The 21,497-nt window shown below is 39.9% G+C and overlaps 1 protein-coding gene across 2 annotated transcripts in view; it reads left to right on the plus strand.

Moving 5' to 3' along the window:
• Positions 1-21,497, plus strand: part of EFL1 (elongation factor like GTPase 1) — a 157,620-nt gene that overhangs the window by 124,766 nt on the left and 11,357 nt on the right. For both annotated transcript variants that reach the window (XM_050967801.1, XM_050967802.1), the window contains 2 exons: positions 4,973-5,985; positions 17,203-17,387. In XM_050967801.1, the coding sequence (XP_050823758.1) occupies positions 4,973-5,985; positions 17,203-17,387 (1,198 nt within the window). The remainder of the gene's footprint in view (positions 1-4,972; positions 5,986-17,202; positions 17,388-21,497) is intronic.

Here is a 21,497-nt window from a genome sequence, read left to right on the forward strand (position 1 = left end):
ATCCCCATTTTACAAATGGGAAGCTGAGGCATAGATTGGGTATTACCCAGTGTGACGCAGGAGGTCTATGAGAAAGATGGAAATAAAATCTCGAGTTTCTGGCTTTTGGTCCTGTGCTTTATATTGTCTCTCCTCTTTTATTTTAACCTAGTTGTTGATGAAAGTTTCTGGAACGGCACAGTGATGAAAACGCAGTGCCAGGAATTAGAAAGACTGGCTTTTATCCCTAAATCTAATTCACATTAGGAGAGAGGCCTCCATCTCTGCCCCAGAGAGGTGCAAGAGCTAGAAAGCACTTAAAGACTTAGGCTGTGGCCACACTAGAGAGCTTAGAGCAGTCAGCTGTGCCACTGTAAGCTCTCTAGTGTAGCTGCTCTAAGCCAATGGGAGAGAGCTCTCCCATCAGTTTAATTATGCCAGCCCGTCGCGAGCGGCAATAGTTATGTCAGTGGGAGAAGCTCTCTTGTCAGCATAGTGCTGTCCACACAGGTGTTTAAGTCGGTGTAAGTCTGTTGCTTAGGGAGGTGGCTAATTCACACCCTGAGAGACATAATTTATGTCGACTTAAGCTGTTGTGTAGCCATAGCCTTAATGTTGTATGTTTCACTACTTCTGGAGGTAGTATTGACCCATCTGTGTCTCTTTAGAGTTACCATGTATAAAGCATTTGTCTCAGATGCAAACAGATGTGTCTCTCTGTTCTCCTTGATTCTTCCTACCACGCAACAGGGACCCAAACTGAGAGTGCTTGCCAGAGTGTTGCGATTCCTGTCATTTTATGTGATTTAAAGCTTATCTATTGTAAGTGCTCTAAAATCCAAATGGTTACTCTGATTGCTTTGAAATTTGGTGTTCCTGTTGTGGTAGCATTAGTGATCCAAATTTGGGGTTATTTGACTGAGTTGTTCATGAGTTGTAGGGCTCCCTCCCAAAATCAGTTTCACTTTGCTACCTTGTACTGTTAACCTCATAGGTACTAATGACCAGATGAATCTCAGGCCTCTAGATGACTCTGAAATCATCCTTCAATTAACATAACTAAGGAGAAGTTAATCACAAGCCCTGACCTAGGAGAGAAGGAAGTTTGAACTGAGTGGCAGGAAGTTGCTACAATTTGAGAGTCATGGGTGGCAATTTCATTTCAGGGGAATGTAATCAAAGACTTGGGGGAGAAATAATTAGACATGTGAATGCTTTCTGGGAGAGGAGGGGCATTAGATGGTAGAGGAAGGGATACTAGAGGGAGAGGGATTTGGGGTTACAATGAGAGGAGGAAGAAAATGGGATGTTAGGGGAGCTGAGGGGATTAGAGACTGAGGTGAGGGAGGCATGGCACCCCATGCTCTGCTAGCACCTCAACCACCCTGCACCCCAGCTCTGCCAGTGCACCCCAAGCCTCTGCACCGCTAGTACACCCCAAGCATCCTTCATTGCACAGCTCTGCCAGGGCACCCCAACCACTTTGCATTGCACAGCTCTGCCAGTTGTACCTCAACCATCTTGCCTACCAACTCTCTGTACCCTCTAGGTCTGCCAGTGCATTCCAGCATCCATGCAGCCTAACCAACCTGCACACCTAGCTCTGCCAGTTCACCCCAACGTACCTGCACCACTAGCTTTGCCAGTGAGTTCCAACCCATACACTCCAAAGCTCTGCCAGGGCACCCCAACCACCCTGCATGCACTACCCTGCTCCCTAACCTGTCTGGAACCCCACAGCTCTGTCAGTGCACCCCCTCCCCCACTATGCTTCACACCACAGCTCTGCAGTGCATCCCAACCCTCCCTGCACCTCCAGTTCTGCCAGTGTACCTCAACCTTCCTGTACCCCTGGCATTGCCAGAGCACCCCAGCCCCCACACCACCATTTTTAATAGTTTTCAATGGAGCCCTGTGGGTAAGAGTGAACCATAAAAGAAAGTGAAGAGCTTGTATAGCTGTTGAGTTGGCAGAGTAAAGGTATGATATATATTAAAGGGGCATGGGGTATTGCTGAAAGGGGACAGAGGTAAGATTGCATGAGGAACCTTAACTGCATTTCCAAGTTTTCAAGAATTTGAGTTTTGCTTAACAACATTCTGCAAAGGCAGAGCAACCTTAACTCTTCATTGACATAGTTGTTTGCCACTGATTGTTTCTTTTGTGTGAAAACTCTTTTGGAAACTTCTTTGACAACTAAAGTAACATAGAAGATTAAGGAGTCCATGGAAGTACCATTTAAAATTGCATGTGTTTTTTGACTTGCAACTTGTTTTTCATTAAACCCAAATCAGGAAATCTTGGCTCGTCCTCTTGCTACCCTTTTAATGAACCTATATAAACCTCCTGGGTGTTTGAGAGTGATGTTCAGCTCTGTGCTCTGGAGCCTTATTAGGGGAATATAAAAAGTGTGCTCTTTCCTGTGATAGCATTTGCCTCATACCACCACATCCAGTGTTTTGTAAGCTTAGAATCTTTTCATCTGACTTAAATTAAGGCATTATCACCTTGTAGTAAGAAAGCATTATAATGGAAGTCCTTAAACCAAAGGTAAAAATATTGAATTTTGTGCTGGTTGCCTCAGTGATTCTATGCTTCATTTCAGGTTCCACTGAAGCAACCATTCTGGCACTTTCTATTCATGCTTGGATGCAGAGCAAACTCAAACACAATCCTGGTCAGACTTTTTTTTTTATTTTTTTCCCGAGAGATCCTCACCCTGTGGATTTCTGACTTTTGGCAGATGCCAGTTGTTTCTGAAAGAATCTGTTTCAAAACAACTTTCAATGCAAGGAATTACACCCTATGTGAAGGTTCAGTACAAGACCTAATAAAAAAAAATGTAAACACACACCATTGCCAGTCACAGGGCAACAGAGCCAATATGCATTAAGGATAAATCTCTCTGTCCTCAAGGCTTGGCTATGTTTATTTGGAGTAAGCTGTATCAGAGCCCTCAAATTTATATAATCCACACACAGTAAAATGGAGGAGTCAACTGTTACTCAAAGTGGTCAAAATTGATCATTTAACTGTGACCCTTCTTTTTGGGTATACCTTATTTAGTGCAGAGTCCTACCTTAATTTACTTGCATTGTGACGATTGGGTACCGGTCAGTAGTGGGGTTACTGACTGGATGCAGAGGGTTGGTCTGTCTGGAACTTTGATGCTGAAACATGTTTTTTTTTTCTGATCATTGAACTAGAATCAAGGATTAGAAAAGTTTCTACTGGTCCTGAAAGCATTAGTACTAGTGCTACCAAAGTGCATTTATGCCAGGGCAAATCATTGGGTCTTTAAATCTTGCATATCATCTAATACATTTATTTTTTCATTATCTTGTTGAATATTATGTATATAATATTTCATAGTAGTTTTATGAAATTTTGTTGATTTAAGTATAATTTCTTGTCTGATAAATTTACAAGTGGCAGTTTGAGTCCCATGATGCTTCTGACATTATAAGCATTTTTTGTTTGTGCCTTCAAAAGCTGCTACAAGCACCCAAGACTAAAAGAGGTGAAGGTCTTCCTGCAGAATACTCACTTCAAGGAAATGATTTAATGGAAGCTAAATCTGAAAAGAAATGTCCATTCATTAGTATTTTGGTGATGAACAATATATTGACACTTCAATAATCGTGCTTATAAGTGTTTTATGGCATATTGTGATGTTGCTGAAATTTCTTTAACTCAAACTAGTTGTGTTCTGCTTTGCCCTTGCTCTGTTCTGTTTGCCTTTTGTTTACAAAATAGCTTTTTTGAGCTGTATACAGCACCTCTCATCAGTTTATAAAAAGTCCTTTTCAGAGCATGTATTCAAACTGTTATCCTAAAATAATTGTTTGTATAAAGATTTCTGTGATGCTGAGTAGCAGAGAAGAATAGAAACAGCATAATGGCAGGTGGAAGCTGAGCTGATGGGTTCAGATGATTTTTCCTTTCTTTGATATCTATTTGGAAAGGTCAATCAATACTTTAAGTATATTTTAATTATGATTAATTAACAAATGAATAATTAATCAACACCCTAACCCACTATATCCCTACCCTTGCTGCTCTGTTTTTCTATGGCCTGATGAAGGCAATGATAAAAAAAACTTGCCTTTTTCACTTAGTCTAATAAAGGGGTTCACCAACAGCTTGGTGGTATTTTTATTGTATTTTGATTCTTAGAACCCTCTTTAATAACCTTTCCCTTTTTTAACATTCTGGACTCTTATTTTATGAGCTGTAGTAATGGGTTATTGGCAGTTCTGCTGCTGTGTAACAGTTTAGTATTTTTCTGTAGTGTGTCAAATTTATTTTAATTTTTTCCCCTAGTTACATTTTATGTTATTGTGTCTGACTAACCTGTGTGGTACAGTCATCTTGCTTATACAAGAAGGCCTCTTGAAACCAATTATTTGCTTTCAGATGTTTTCCATTTAGAGCTACTGTATAATGTAATGTTTTTCACTTGAGATGTATTAGTTAAGGGATTTTTGGATAACCAAGCAAATAAGCATAGAAGAGATTGTTACTAACTTCTAGCGTCAGAGCAGTGCTTTATGCAGTGTGGTTTGGACTAGATTGTGATCTGATCTATGGGTCTGCAAGAGGGAGGGGTGGCTAAGAAGCCTTCCATTTCCTAATCATAGTCCTTGCGTGCAGAGAACAAGGCTAATACCAACAGTGGTAATCACCTCCCAAAATGGCGTAGGGACAGGACCTCGTGCCTCTCCACAAGAGCTAATTAAGTTTGCCCAATACTTCACTTTTTCAAAAGATGTCACAGTGGCCATGCTTTCTTTTTGAAGTGCAGTGCCTTCGGACACTCCCATTGAGGGTGTGCTTTTGCACCAATTCTACCGTAGCCAGAAGCTAAAATGCTGCAATCTGGCCTTTTTTTTTTTTTTTTTTGGTAATTGGGTTTATTTATGGATATTCACTTCACAATATAGAGCATTATTTTAAGAAGTTTATAAACTAATATTTTTATAATTTTTTGTAGGTTTGCAAAGATACAAATTAGTGTATCAGAACCAATTATCCCATTCAGGGAGACAATAACAAGACCCCCAAAAGTTGACATGGTGAATGAGGAAATAGGAAAACAGCAGAAAGTTGCAGTCATACACCAGGCTAAAGAGGACCAGAATAAAATCCCTGAAGGAGTTCAAGTTGATTCTGATGGCCTCATAACAATGTCTACACCAAATAAATATGCCACTCTCAGTGTAAGAGCCATGCCACTTCCAGAAGAGGTAACTCAGCTCCTTGAAGAAAACAGTGACTTAATTCGTACTATGGAGCAATTCAACTCATCTTTGAATGAGGACAAAAAAATGCATGAAATTAATCAAAAGATCCTTGACAGGATCCAGGAATTTAAACAAAAATTAGAGAAAAATCTGCAAGGAAGAAAGTGGAGAAATGCTGTTGATCAGATCTGGTCATTTGGCCCACGAAAATGTGGGCCTAATATTTTGTTAAGTAAATTTGAAGGCTACAAAAAAACTGTTTGGCAGTGCCTTGATAAGACTCCTAAAGAAGTGAGTAAATATCGAGATTTTGACAACAGCATAGTAAGTGGGTTTCAGTTGGCTACGCTTTCAGGTCCCATGTGTGAAGAACCTCTCATGGGTGTCTGTTTTATAGTGGAAAAATGGGACATGAGTAAAGCAGAAGAGCAAATGTCAGCTAATAGGCAGGATTCTGAGGAATTGGATGCTACAGAACCGACAAAAAATGAAGACAAAGTCACCTCTCTGCCAAGTAGTTATCCCACTGAATCATCCAGCGAAAATAAAAAACTTCAAGATGGCAATCAAGGTAGTCCAAATTCGTCTGAGAAATCAAGTAAACGCAAGGGGGAAACTTTGCTTGCAGATTGTTATGGCCCTTTCTCTGGACAACTAATTGCCACCATGAAGGAAGCTTGTCGTTATGCATTACAAGTGAAACCACAGAGACTTATGGCAGCCATGTACACGTGTGAAATTATGGCCACTGCAGAAGTTCTAGGTAAGAAACAATATCTAAATAATTCCATTGCTAAATGTTAAATCACGTATTTTTATGCATTAGACTATGTCAGAGAGCTTAACTTAATTAAATGTTTTCCCAGAAGTATTTCATAATTGTCCAGTTGATGACTATCGTGAATCTCTGGTTCTCTAGTAGAGATATCATACTGAAAAATAACAAAAAATCTTTATGCATTTGCATCATATGGAAATAGGAATATAATATGCTTCTGGAGACACCAGATGAAAGCATTCATTGTCTGACAAGAAGTAAATTGCAGCTTTAATAGGCACACAAATATTAAAATACTGTTCCACAATTTAAACGTGTATGCTTTTGTGGGATCCAGGAGGCATTGAGCATTAAATATAAAGCCGAAATCATGCTTCAAAAGATTGAAAGAAAATCTCTCCTTGCTGTAGCCAAGTCTTGGTTGTAGGTCCCAGGTTCCCATTGATTTAAGAAGTTAAAATATTCAGTGGTGTATTCAGGTAGGATAGCAGGAAAAGTAAGATAAAAAGGGAATCCTGAGCTCTTCTTCACATCCAGTTAATAGCTTTTTCTGCCTTTTTTTTTTTAACCTTCACTTTTCTCCCACTAACATGTAAATTACTCATTTGGCAAATCTATTGAATGCCAAACCTGTGTAATTTACATTACTTTATTACTTACACCTACTTAAACCCATTTTATGACCTACTTTCATCACCATTTGTTGCTTCTGATTTTGACCCAGAGATTTCCATGGGAATTGCAGCCACTTACTGATGCAATGAATTTGGCCCAGTACATTGAGGTTATATTTAAACTAATTTTCCATTTCCCCAAAGCCACAAATGTATTTACTTTGACTTAGTACAATCTACTACTCACAACTAAAGCCATAGTGTATCCCACACACAAATACTTTAAAATAGAGCTAAGGTTGTAAATAGATATAGGTTGGTAGCAGTTATACAAAACAAGAAACTCATTTCATGAGCAAAACATGAGATTGAATGCGTGTGGTGGTAGTTACTGAAGAGAGATGCTTTGGATTTAGGTAGTGCTTTGTATACCTTTCATACTTCCGTTTGATGCGAGAAACACTCTGAGATCCAAAAGCCTGGAATAGGTCTCATACACAGGCTGAGGAGGGAGGCACACAACAAACTTAACCTAAATGTGTTTCTCTCCATAAAAGTATATCATGAAATATGACTTTCATATCTACTAAAGTAGCTTTTATAACTTAATCTGTTCTGTGCATATAAGACCTCAGATCAAAGCAAGAGATATTTATGAACATAAATGGCTAATTTCAACCACCCATCTTCCTCCTACTGCAGACTGCCCATGTACAGCAGAACTGGTATAGTCCTGCTGGATGCTAAGGTGCACCCACTTGCCCAGCGGTGCACCCTGCTCTGTGCAAGCTCCCTGTGCAGCAGAATGCAGCATGTGGGTGAGACTGGGGCATCTGTGACAGTTGCTGATTCAGATCCTCCTGTCCTTCACCCCATGGCATCCCCCACGTCCACCCTGACAGTCTCCTGCTTGCATATCTCCTCGGTGTTCATTTTGTCTGCTTGAGCTGAGTCTGCTAGATTATGGAAATTGACTGAAATGGCTAATAATGCTATTAAGAAAGATGGGAAAGTTGGAGAAAAGAGTGGGTGAGTTTTAAATGAGATGAAACTACTCCTGACATGTTATGTAAGAGCAATTTTATATTTTTCAGTGTAGCCCTGGAAATAATGTCAGACTTTTTCAACATCCAGCAAAAGCATGTTTTAGAAGTATTGCCCATTACTGCTTTAGCAATATATAGTACCTTTTAAAACTTCCTGGTTCCCTAACTACATAAGTTTTCAAGTAAATACACCAATTCTGAAGCTATAAATTCAGTGTAATTTACTGCTTCTTAAGGCTATGTTTTCACTGCCAAAAAAGGTGAGGTTTTTACAATGAGATAACTAATATATGTGACGGGTTGGGTCACAGAAACTGCCTTGGGAACTGCCAACTGATGTGCCAAGACTACTTCTGCCTGTGCTTTCCCTTGGGACTCCAGCACCCTGTCTTGTTGAGCCAGACATGCTAGTCTGCTCCAACACAGACCCAGGGTTTGAACCATGTGCCCCAAAGCTGCAGACTTAACTGAAAGCAACTTAAGAAGTGTTCCCATCTTTAACACTCGGATACCCAACTCCCAATGGGGTCCAAACCCCAAATAAATCTGTTTTACCCTATATAAAGCTTATACAGGGTGAACTCATAAATTGTTTGCCCTCTATAACACTGACAGAGAGAGATGCACAGCTGTCTCCCCTCCTTCCCCCCCCCCCCAGTATTAATACATAGTCTGGGTTAATTATTAAGTAAAAATTGATTTTATTAAATACAGAAAGTAGTATTTAAGTGGTTCAAAGTAACAGCAAACAGAATAAAGTGAATTACCAAGCAAAATAAAATGAAATACGCAACTCTAAACCTAATACAGTAAGAAAACTGAATAAAGATAAAATCTCACCCTCAGAGATGTTTCAGTAGTCTTCAATCACAGACTGGATGCCTTCCTAGTCTAGGCACAATCCTTTCCCCTGGTACAGTCCTTGTTCCAGCTCAGGTGTTAGCTAGGGAATTTCTCATATTGCAGCCTCTTTTGTTCTGTTCCACCCACTTATATATCTTTTGCATAAGGTGGTAATCCTTTGTCCCACTTTGGGTTCCCCCCCTCCGTCTCAGTGGAAAAACACCAGGTTAAAGATGGAATCCAGTTCAGGTGACATGATGACATGTCACTGTAAGACTTCCTTACCCACTTGCCAGCACACCTGTATACAGGAAGACTTACAAGTAAAACAGAGCCATTTACAGTCAATTGTCCTGGTTAATGGGAGCCATCAAGATTCCAAACCACCATTAATGGCCCACACTTTGCATAAATACAATAGGCCTTTAGAGTTATATTTCATATTTCTAGCTTCAGATACAAGAGTGATACATTTACACAAATAGGATGACCACACTCAGTAGATTATAAGCTTTGTAATGGTACCTTACAAGTGACCTTTTGCATGAAGCATATTTTAGTTACATTATGTTCACACTCATCAGCATACTTTCATAAAATCATATAGAGTGCATCGTCACAATATACATTAGCTGTTTCACTCTAAAATCCTAGTGGAGACAGGGCGCCGCCAGTTTTTACCATGATGTAGCTAGGCAAGTTCAAACCTGGATGGGGAGTATTGCATTTGACCTTACCAAGGTGCACTGTGGTAATGTTTTCACTAGGATTGTGCCATGTTTTCACTAGGATTTTACACCTGTTAGCTATCTCGCTGTAAAAGCCTACTGTTTTTGGCAGTGAAGACATTATAAAAATGGAGGAGGGGCAGAAATACATTGCAAGCTTGCATATGTCTAATTGAATGGGACTTCTTTTTAAATTAGATACATGGATCTCACAAACACCTTCAGACTTTCCCACAAGCACCTGCTCCTTTCTAGTAGATTGTACTGTATATTTAATGTTTGATTCCTTTACGTCATTTACTACAAAACTCCTTCTATACCTACTCCTCCTCCTCCTGTTTTTTCTTAAACAGTTCTCTCTTCTGGAAAACTTCAAATACATCATGAACTTTCTGAATATCATATGCTCAATTATTATTTAACTGGCGCTCCTTGTTGATATTGATATCTTTCTGTTGCACAGCTTCTCTTCTCATTCGTTACTAATGGGGTAATGTTCCCCACCTGTGGAGAATTCAGAGGAGGTCCAGCGTTTTTGCTGGAAACCCCAGGCCTAAGCTCCGCCTTTTAGCTCATGCCACCAGATTTGCTGCCTCTGACCTGGAACAAGTTTGTGGTTCAGTTTCTTTCGACCATTTTGTTGTAAAATCTTTATTTTTATATACTTTCATGCAATTGCAATTTAGAATCTTCCTCCTCCCCTGGATTGGGTAAATAGCAGCATGGTGATTTCAACCACCTGGATCTGCTGCTACCGCACCTCCTTACTGGACTCCTCTGCTCCTACTCAGGCATGGCAGAGCTGTCCTGGAAACACCTGCCTTAAATCTAAGCAATGTTCCCTATGTGAGACAGCATTTACAAGCATTACAGAGAGTGAATTGTTCCCAGACAGCCAATCCTCACACTGCCAGACCACAGGACTCTGAGTCAAACGAGCATGTCAGGTCCCCACCCTGCACCGAGGAGCTGCTAGTCCATTGCAGAAAAGCCCATTGAGGAGCTTTCTGAGCTTTTGGGGCAAGAGTCTAAGGACCAGGAGCAAACTATCCCGCCAGCTCAGGTGATAAATCCCACAACTGACCTGAGCTGGAAGGGGAAGAAACCCATAAAGAATCCATAGGTTCCTCCCCTCCTGCTGTCCACCCCAGATACTAATGTGGATCCCCACCACTTGCAGAAAGAATCAGAACTCCTACACAGCTGTCCTTCCTCCCACTGTGAACCAGGGGATTCTCATGATAATCAAGAGTAAGTCCTGAAAACTCCAGGTCTCAAAAAGGCAAAAGCAAATTTGTCCTTCCCAAGGCAGCGATTAATATTGTTAATGAAGAGGTGGGATGAAAATTAGGGGTTAAAACCCTTCTCCTTTGCCTTCTCCCTGGGAGAATGTTTGAAATTTCTCCTACAAGTTCTCTCTTCTGTATCACACTCACTGTCTCTCCCCCACCTTGCAGCATGCCTGTGTAGCCCTGCATCAGGCTGCAGCCTACTGGAAATTTTGCCTGTCTGGTTTTCAGCCCAAAGAACCTCACTCTGCCAGGGAAAGGGGCTCAGATTTCAGGTAGAGGCAGAATGGGAATTGTGCCTTATCATCATCAGCCATAAACTCTTGATCTGGCACGGAAATGCACTTGAGATGCTGAAAGGTGGGAAACGGTCTCTCCTCCACACCACTGCTCCACATGCTGACCTCACATGAAAGCCTTAGGAGCCCTTCAGGCCATTTGTGACCAGAACAGAGGCACACAAGGATTGCAGTCCCCATAAAGCTGCACCTTCATGAGATACAGACAGGTAAATCCCTTCTGACGTTCAAAATGACACTGATTTACTGAGTAAAGCTCCGAGTAGTACTAGGTTGCTCCTACCATACTTACTTAGGTGCTAGATGTCCCTGTGACTCTGAAAGTCTGCCTGCCATAATCCAGAGATGTGTACCAGCACCCGTCTTCTGTTGTGTAATCCCAGTGTCATGATGAGTAGTGTACTATCCTCCCACCTGTGAACAGCTGCGGAAAGAAGTACCACACATGCGTTCAAAACAAAACAAAAAACCCTACATAACTTTTCCAGAATAGGATGGCAGTCAGTGGCTTGCAAGGAACTCATTAATATTAATCAAATATCTTCTCTGTTAAGCCTGATTAGATACATGTTTTCTCATTGATGCTTTGAGGGAGTCATAAGATCCAAATGAGGACACCTGATTGATTAAATGTTAAACTAAACCATTTTATGAAATTTCTTTGTTTTTATATAATTTTGGGAGCCAAATTCTGATACAGCAGTAGCTCCACTAGTGAAAGACATAGTTGCACCTTCAGAAAGGGACTTCCTTCCAAAAGACCCTATAGACCATAGAAGTGATGACACACTGCACAGCTGTAGCTATTCAGACCAAAGGTTTTTCATATATTTAATAAGGAAAGCCTACTTTGTGGCAAATAAGTGGCTTATCTTCTAGGAGTATGAACTTTGCTTGGAGCGAGATGTCTCAGGTTCTTTCTTGGTCAAACCCTTGATGTGATTTGTGACAAGCAGTGGATTCTAACCTGATGGCTATAAGGCAGTCATGTTACACCCAGGAATAGCTCATCCTTAATGGATATCTTGTGCATGCAAACTACAGGGGAGGAGCTATTGGAGAAACATTAGAGAGACTAGTAGCTGAGACTGCAGAGAGGCCTCTATCCTTGCTGTCAAAGCCACCTTTGCAATTCACTGGTTGCTACCGACACCCAGTGCGTCCAAGAAGGATCTCTTCCCCTGGCAGAGGGGAAAATCTGGAGCAGAAGTTTCCAAGGATGCCTAGATAAATTTTCCTCCAAACCAAGAAAATCCTCAGCACCACACAGACAAAAAGAGCATTTGTGTACAAGACCCCACGATCCACAAGCTGAACCCAGAGTATTAAGTGGCTGGTGTAGTCAGAGCAAGGCACTGGCTGCATCTTATGCACCTGTATCCATGCATGGACAATAAGTGAACAGCTGCTGGAAAGGATCCATAGCTGCCAGTTCTTCAAAATCAAGAAGAGCTTTTGATCCTAATGCAGAGAATTGCTAATCCATAGGTCAAAACAGATATGGCTCTGAGCATAATTACAATAATGGTAAGTATTTGCAAAGATCCAAAACTTCATTGCATCCCTCATTTCCTGAGATGTCATCAGTCATCGATTCTCTTCAATGCCTAGGATTGCTGGTGCCATGTATCAGCTTCATCCACTGCATGGTTTTCTCAAAATGTACCTGCTGAAGTTTCTTCTTTGGGCATAGAACTATGCACTTTATGTAGTGAGAAGTTAGGTGTCATTTTCAGATCACATCTGAATGCCCCTTTGTAGGCAGTTAGGTACAAACAGCATGCTGAGAGCCAGCTCAACTTTCGTTCTAGACCTTTGCATACTGTACTCACTATGGAAGCATTGGAAACACACATTTCCAAAATCCCATAGTACACATCCTGTTGTTTCATTTTTACACCTCTCTGAGTGTCTCTTACAAAACACAGACATGGTTATATGGGATCTGATCAGTGGTCCATTGAGCCCAGTATCCTGTCAGTGACAGTGATCAGTACCAGATGCATTAGTAGAAGGTGTAAGAAACAATGTGGGTACTAACAGAGGAAACCTCCTTCTACCTCCTGTTGAGGTTGGCTTATGACTGAGGTGTGAGTGTTTTATATCCGTTCCGAAACCAGGGAATAACCAGAGGCCAAAGCTTCTTCATGGCAATGGAAATAATGTCCTGGATAGAGAAGAATCTGCTACCTCTCAAGATAATTCACATAAAGGATACAGGAAAGAGGAAAAGAGAGTTGTAGTCATCCTCCTAGTCCTCCATTGATCCAGAAGGCACTTGGGACTTGCTAGGTAACCAAGAATCTCACATTGCGCTTGCAGAAAAAAGACCTCTTGAAGCAGGACCTCCTTCATTCAAACTGGGAACACCTACAGTGAACAGCATGGGCATCGGAGAACTGTAGGTCGGTACAGATTCTCCATTAGCCTCTCATACAGTTTGGTATCCAGAACTCAACCAGAATATTTTATTCATTGATATGGGCAAATGTATGTTTCTGATGTGAGGGGAAACAAAAAGTTCTTTGGGGCATAGATGATTGCCTCTTTCTTTGTGCAGAGTCAAGCACAGTGGGTCCCTGACCTCTGGATGCTATTGTGATACAGATATTATATTAATCCCAAAGTTCTGTGGTGATCTCAGCTACATTAGCATTTCTCTAGGCCGCCTCGTTGGATCGTACAGAGGAGCACCTTAAAAACATGGATATCAGCCCTAGCAATATTTTGTAGACAAATACATCGGATCCTCCTTTTGAGTATCAGCTGCCAAGTTTAATCACAATGATGAATTAGATAAGCCTGTGGCTGTCCTTTCTAGTCACCATTATCTCCAAAAGGGAAATTTTGCCATTAGCTGCCATAGCTATGCAAGAACTATCCTGCGTTAGTCATGAGGAAAAGGCTATCCATATAGCTCCAGTAACCTTTCAGTTCAAAGTAAGCTTCTCTGCCACAATTCCGGAAAAACTTCTCTCATCACTGTGTTCTGACCCTTGGAAAGTTGTGGCATAAATGGGCGTTCCTAGAGCTCTAAAGATACATCTCAAGCATATGGATTATATATGCCAGTTGTACCCTGTTCATCTCATTGTATTCAAACTGCCAATGCCTTAGGGCCTCAAGGTTGCTGCAGGCAAGATGTAAAAATCCTGCAGCAGTTGATGTGCTGTGCATCTGGAAAACTAGTCACAGAAGTCCAGAGAGAGAGTGGGGGGAAAGTGTGAGAGCCACATCTGAGAAAGATTTGCAAAGTATGTTTCCATTCCTCTACAGAACCATCCTTTGGCAGGAAGATGCTACTGGGTTGGTTCTCAAATAACTTCTTAGTTTATAAAGCACTCGCTTTATATGGGGTGAACTTCCATTCCTGTCTGTTTTTCTACTATAATAATTAAACTCTGCTTATCCTTCCCCTCCTTACTTCTGGGATTCACTGCTCACTACTTCCCATTAGTAATGAATGAGGAGAGATGCAACAGAATGAGAAATTTCTTACCTGATAATTTTCTTTGTCAGCAGCTCCTCTTCAAATTCAATGACCAGAATATAAATTGAATTTTTAATCTAAAGGGAGAGGTTAATTTAATATGTTATCTCAAGTTGTCTCAATGCTAATTGGCTGCTGAAGTGTTTCTACAGCTGTGGAAAAACTCTTCTGGTGGCCTGAGCTGAAGGCCAAAGCTTAGTCTTGGAGCCTCCAGTAACAACACTGGACCACTTCTGAATTCCACAGGTGGATGAGGGGGCACTAGCCCATTAGTAATGAATTTGGAGAGAAGCTGCTAACAGTAAGAAAATGATCAGGTAAGAAATTTATAATGTAGGCTTGTTGATCTTTCTTTTCTTTTCTTTTTCTTTTCCTTTTTCCTGTCATGGATTTTGCTGACATGAGTGAAATTTTGATGAAATGCCATTTACCATAGCACTGTTCTACTGATAACATAAATGTTGGTACTGTTCTTTACAGCTCTAGCTCATATATAGATATAGCTATATAGGATGCAATTCTGTTCACTTCATAGAGCCTGAGTAGTCAGTTTCTTGTTAATTTCATATTTACTGTACATATAGCTATGAAGAGATACCTTAGAACTTTCATTTGCATCTTTATTTTTAAAGAGTTGAACTTCATTAAGAGCAGATGCATAAGTAAATTACATCTTATTCAAGCTTTTTGGTATATTGCAGCATCAAAATATTGCTCTACTTTTGAGGTACTGTCGTGACTTAAGAATAAATTTCCTTTTCAGGTATTTAGAGGTGAAAAAAAGTGCTGCCAGCATACATACAAGCACATGCACATACACAACCAGTCAAGCAGTTAATTTAGCATGGGTTAGAAACCCACTTGCAGTTGGGCATAGAGCTATGATCAGACCCTCTGTGGCCAGTATTTAAACTATTAGGTAAAACAATGTACTAGTCTAGCCTACCCTCAGGACCTCTTCCAGTGATTCAGATTCCCCATCCTCCTCTCAAGAACTAGGCTCTGCAGCATTCAGAGCATTTACACACAAACCCCTGTGGCTTCCAAGATCCTGACTCCCACACCCACCGCAGTTCTCCATCCAGTGTTGTCCAAAAGCGGGTGGAGAGTGGGTGGATTCCAGAATTTATCCCAAAGACCAGTTATATTTTTTAGACTCAGATCCTCATATAACTTCTCTCTGGTAGCAATGACTGAAGCAACAATCCAAACTACTTGGATGAAATAAATATAATTGAAAACCTTTATTGAGATGAAAAAAAAAATCTCTGCTAGCTTGTATGTTTTGGGAAAACAGACTTCAATAACACTCAGCCCAGAATATAGCTCAACGTGTGTCTCTCCAGTAGGTTTGACAGCCTGGTTCTTTGTAATAAATGGTGCTGATAATATCTGGTGAATCTGTATGAAAGGGTTCAGCTCTGCTATTAAACATAAGGAATAAAATGAATATTTTAAAATATAATATTAATATCCTATAATGTAGTTGGGAATTTATTTACCTTAACAATTTTAATAAATTCTGTATATTGCCATGAATATTTCCAGTGATCTTCATAATGCTCTTGTGCAATGTATGTCTAAGCTTGTTTTTTAAAGTAATGTACATTTGTACAATAAATCAAAAGTTGTGAGCTGTATAAAATATAACCTTTTGGTGTTTCAGAATTTCCTACACACTCTCAAGGATTCCTTAGGCTTGCAGTTCTTTAGCTTATATCAACAAATCTCATACATGCAAGCTAGATCTAGTACATTTGTCTTGAAAACGATCTGACTTATGTGTCTGATTTCCCAGTTTAGAACCTAAAACACTTTTTTTCAAATTTCGTAAGTAACAAGAAGACAAAGTACACAGTAAAGGTGAAATTCACCCACATGCAGAGGACCACATGAGGGGTGGGTTAGGAGGGGGTGTGTCCTGACAAGAGCAGAAAATGTCATTGGAAGTGATAGGCAAAAGCTGTTGAACCCACACTGATTTGAATCTACTGGCCTGCAGATCCTGCAGTGAGGCTGCAAAGATGCAGTAGCTATTGTTCCCATTCATAGGGGCTGCACTGTGGATTAGAGTCCATCACCTCACATCCTCTGCAAAAGCAGCAAAGAATCCTGTGGCACCTTATAGACTAACAGACGTTTTGGAGCATGAGCTTTCGTGGGTGAATGCCCACTTCCTCACCCATGAAAGCTCATGCTCCAAAACGTCTGTTAGTCTATAAGGTGCCACAGGATTCTTTGCTGCTTTTACAGATCCAGACTAACACGGCTACCCCTCTGATACTTGACATCCTCTGCAAAGTTCCCCACAGAAAGCCCAATTCACTGGCCTTAGAGGATTTAATTTCACTTTATAATAATTACTCTTTACATTTATATCTTTGTGTGTGGAATGTTTATAGTGTGTGAGACTAGGTAATAAGTAGTGGGGAGTGACAGATAATAACTTTCAAATATCAAAGGCAAGTTGACTGACAATGGGGATATTTACAAATAAAATATGTCTAACAGCACACTCCCCCATTCTTTTCAGGTAATACAATTTAAAATATTCAAGCTTAATGGATATTTATGCAAATTCTTTCTTTGCTACAGTATGCCTTTGAGAAATATACATAGCATTGTCATAAAATGTACACAGTTTAGCAACCACACAGTGGTAGTGATTTATTAAACATGTATATACTGTGGATTTGCATGTTTTACTAACTGACAAACGTATGCCTTGTATGATTTTAATTAGTCCAACCACAATCTTATAGGAAAGATACTGAGTCATAGAACGTATGCCCTATATTCAGTGCTTAGCTTTCCTAAATTAATAATTATGTATTTGCCTTAAAGCCAAGGATGTGAAAGGATCAGCAAACTAATAAGACTTATGCCTTTGCAGGTCGTGTATATGCTGTCTTGTCCAAAAGAGAAGGCCGAGTGTTACAAGAGGAGATGAAAGAGGGGACTGACATGTTTATTATTAAGGCAGTGCTACCAGTAGCAGAAAGCTTTGGGTTTGCTGATGAAATCAGAAAGAGAACAAGTGGCCTGGCCAGTCCGCAGCTGGTGTTCAGCCACTGGGAGGTAAAAGATCTATTCATTCCATTTGTTTTGGTGATCTATTTCCTGTAGATGTGGCAAAAAAAAAAAAAAAAAAAGGGTGGAGAGGGAAGGTTACATTTTGCATTTGATTAATTCTTTTCAAAATCAAGGTGAAAAAGTACCTTTTTGCTCTTCAGAAATAAATATTTCTATCCTGTTTGGATAGTTTTAGATTGTTCTGAAAAGTAAAAGAAGTATTTTGATAACAAAATAACTTTTTCACAAAATGTTTTCTCTGGAGTTGATACGCTGATGTTTTTATGTGGGTTATATGGTAACTTGCTTCAGGTAAATGTTACCATTAAGACAAAAATATGGCAACAGATATAATTCCTGTCATATGAGAAGTAATCTTTTATTGGTCAGAAAAATATTCTGTTGTTGATCAGCAAATTTTTCTAGACAATACTACCGTTTCAGTAGTTATAAGGCATTAATCAACATATATTTAGATACTGGAAAGCAGAAGAAATAGGTTTGGCTAATTGCAAGCCAGGACTGGTGGGGGATGTTTTCAAGATCCTTTCCTTTGGAAGGGAAATGGTGTCTGTCTTTGGCACTTCAAAAAGAAATGGGGAGATGAAAGTGATGCCTCTACATGGGGACAAATGTCGGTGGGGGAAGTTCTAAGACATGAAATCAGTTCAGAGACATGCCACTCTGTTCCCATCGTAGGGATAGTTGATCTTGAAGTACAGAAGGCAGAGCAAGCTTTCAGTTTCAGTTCTTTGTTCAAGAAGAACAAAAATGAATAGTAAAAAGGCTCAACAGACCCATCAAAGGAGCTAAAAACAGGTTCAAGAGTAACAACAGTCAGTAGATCTGCACTATCCGTTTCAACTATATATTTTAAAAGAATGCTTAGCTGCAGTTTAACTTTTTTGGTCACTTTTTAAAATCTGTTTTCAAAGTGAGAATCAGACTTTGAAAAATCAATTAAAAATCAAATTTGTATTATCTTTATCTTCTATTGAGTCGCTATTTTGTGATTTCATAAATCAACTCTCCTCAGTGTGTCTTGAGATCTATTTCTTACAGTGACAATATAGAGCAGTGGTTGCTAACTATGGTCTGTAGAGCACTCTTTGTCAATGAAATGCTTGCTGGTGATCCACAGAGAAATGCCTGGTCACATGATGCAGTGAAAGACCGCTAAAAATACATTCTTAATATTATTTCTGTGTGAACTCTTGCTGTAGTCACAACAGGAATATTATGTGATCACTAATGATGGAAAGGAAGAAGGGTCTATGCAGTCACAACGGAGAGATCCACACTGTGAAAGAGTGTGGGAACACCTGATGTAGTACACTTAGGAAACTACTTTTGTTCTCTCTCAGTGGTGGTACCATACACCAGTATTACAGAATGTGGTGTGCCAAGTGCTTAACCTTCTCAGGCAGTAATAATACTGTAGTTTGCTCATGTTCTTCCAGCATTATGTAATTTTAGCTCAGTATACATACAGGTCATGCAATGAACTGTAGAGAGGAAGAAGGGGAAAAGACCAAGAATTCAGGCTTCATAGAAAGGCAAAGAAGGGGAGAGGAGATTTGGGGAAATGATGGGGTGGAAAGAAAACAAAGTTTAAAAAAATGGAGAGCAAAACCTCAAAAGTACTTAGAAAGGAAAAAGGAGACCTTAAAAAACAGACCAGAAAGAAGAGAGAGAAAATGGACAGAAAATAGATGAGATTCAGTGACAGCTTTAGGAATATTGGGGAAGAGGGATGTTTACATTCAAATTCATTACAAATGAGATGCTCCGAACCAAAAAAAAGGGGTAGGAACCACTGTGTTAAGTGTTTCTACGGCTTTGGGAGTACTCATCTGGAGAGCAACTAATGGGGGGTGGCTTATCTCCAAAGCACCTTTGTAGCAAATCTCAAGTGCCTCCAGTATCAGTGCTCAGCAGGTAAATCAATCAGGGGGGTGTTAATTCCAGATAGGAAGTTGCCAGATAATGAATTTTCCTTGTGAGTTTCTTTAGGATTCACGACTACTATGCTCCCACTAAATGAACCCATATGTATGTAAACACTCAGATTTTCTCAGGAGGATGGAACGAATATGTTCCTGTGTAGTAGCAACTGAGCCATAGTTTCAGTAACTGTTTGAGCAAATTTCCAGTTCCAAAAATGTACTTGCTACTGTTACAGAAATGTGAGTGAATTTGTTTCTGACAACTGCTCTCTAGCATCATAGGTGCCCTTTGTACAATCTATCTGTTTGTTATGGGATTTTCTAGATTTGAGTGAAATGATATCCTGGTACATTTGTCAAGGCAGAAGAAATATGTGACTAGAGCTGGGTGAATAACTGATTTTTTCAATTAGCTGGCAGTTCTGTAAAATTAGGAGGGAAAAATTGGTTCACGTTGAACCAAATCCGAAAATGCCAACATTTTCCAGCAAACATAAAAAGTCCCATTTGGGTCAAATGAAACGAATTCAACACAAAACATTTTCTTTCTGGGCATTTTTAAAGGGCTAGATTCACAAAACAGCCAGAAGGGCAGTATAGAGGGGAACATTGTCCCCACTTGTAACTCTTTTCCCAGTGGTTAGGGCACTCACTCAGGCTGTGGGAAACGCAGGGTGAAGTCTCTGCTCTGCCAGACGTACAGTAGGGACATGAGCTTGGTCTCCTTCCTCCCAAGAAATCTCCTTAACTACTGGGGCATGGGGTATTCTGGGGCATACTCTTCTGTTGAAGCTAATTTACACATTCCAAATTGGGCAATGATTAGCTGCTATTTTACGGTTTTAATTAGTTCACGGTAAAAGAAACATATTTCAAAAGTAAATATGTGACTTTGTCCAAATTCTTTAGAGTAGTAGTAGATAAATATTAGAATAATCTCCACAATTTACTGTAAATTTCTAGGAAAAATTAGAGAAAAGAAGGTTGAATGTGGTAGATGATGGGTTCTTCATCTGAGTTCTTTAAATCAAGACTATATCTTTTACAAATTTATAAAGCAAACAGAAATTATGGGCTTGATGCAGAAATTATTGGGTGAGGTTCTTTGGTCTGTGCTATACAGATGGTCAGACAAGGGGTGACATAACAGTTCTTTTGGCCTTAAAATCTATTAATCTGTAAGCAGAATGAGCTCCAAATGAATCATCATCTTGATGATAGTCCTGACACTTAAGTAATTCTTAGAAGTCATCTGGAACCTTTCAAACCTGTCTCCACATAGTAGGCATATTAAATGGTGGGTATTTAATTAGCCAGAACAGTTGTGGGGGGTTTTAAATAAATAAATAATGACAAGAGGGTGCCTTGAGCTGATTTTGTGATATTAGTGTTTTAGGTCATTAAAGTGTGGCTATAATGTTCTTTTCCTTCCACTCATACTTGTTAAATATTTGGAAAAAAATTATAATCCACATTTTCTAACTTCTTCAACAAATAAGTCAGAGCTACTACAGACAAGTCTCCTTCACTAAACAACCTTGATTCATTCCCAGAGCAAATCCATTCTGTGCACTGAAAGAGGAAGGCTCCTGTAGAAAAATTAGTACATGGTCATATAATCAAGGACTATCACAATGCTTACACACAAGGAGCCTGAACTAGGGTTGCCCGGGCAACACTTATTTTGGCATTCCTGTCTTTTGAGCACTTGACTTTGCAACCTCGATGTTCTTTTAATGCAGTTTTTCTGAGTGTAAAATATAAATTGATACATTAATATTTCACTCTGTGTAATTAAGATTGAAAAATATTACCCTTCACCATCCTGTAAAAAGGTGTGTTTTTGCAAGACTGTGTGATGAGTTCCTCCAGAGAAACTTCCATCCTTATATAGAGGCTTCTGCTTTCACAGTTGCTACATAAGCCCCCTGTACTGCAAAGAGAGGCATTAAGGTCCACCTTCACAGATCCATTTGTGGGACTGGAGCTAGCGTGGCCATAGGTCCCAATTTTATAGGAACAGTCCTGGTATTCAGGGCTTTGTCTTATATAGGTGCCTATTATCCCCCACCCTCCTGTCCCACTTTTTCAGAGTTGCTATCTGGTCACACTAACAGGAGCTGAAGAACTTTAATTAGGAAAATTTTCTGAAGTCTCAAAATGTCGTGTG

Source organism: Gopherus flavomarginatus, chromosome 9, assembly GCF_025201925.1.
Source record: "Gopherus flavomarginatus isolate rGopFla2 chromosome 9, rGopFla2.mat.asm, whole genome shotgun sequence".
NCBI lineage: Eukaryota > Metazoa > Chordata > Testudines > Testudinidae > Gopherus > Gopherus flavomarginatus.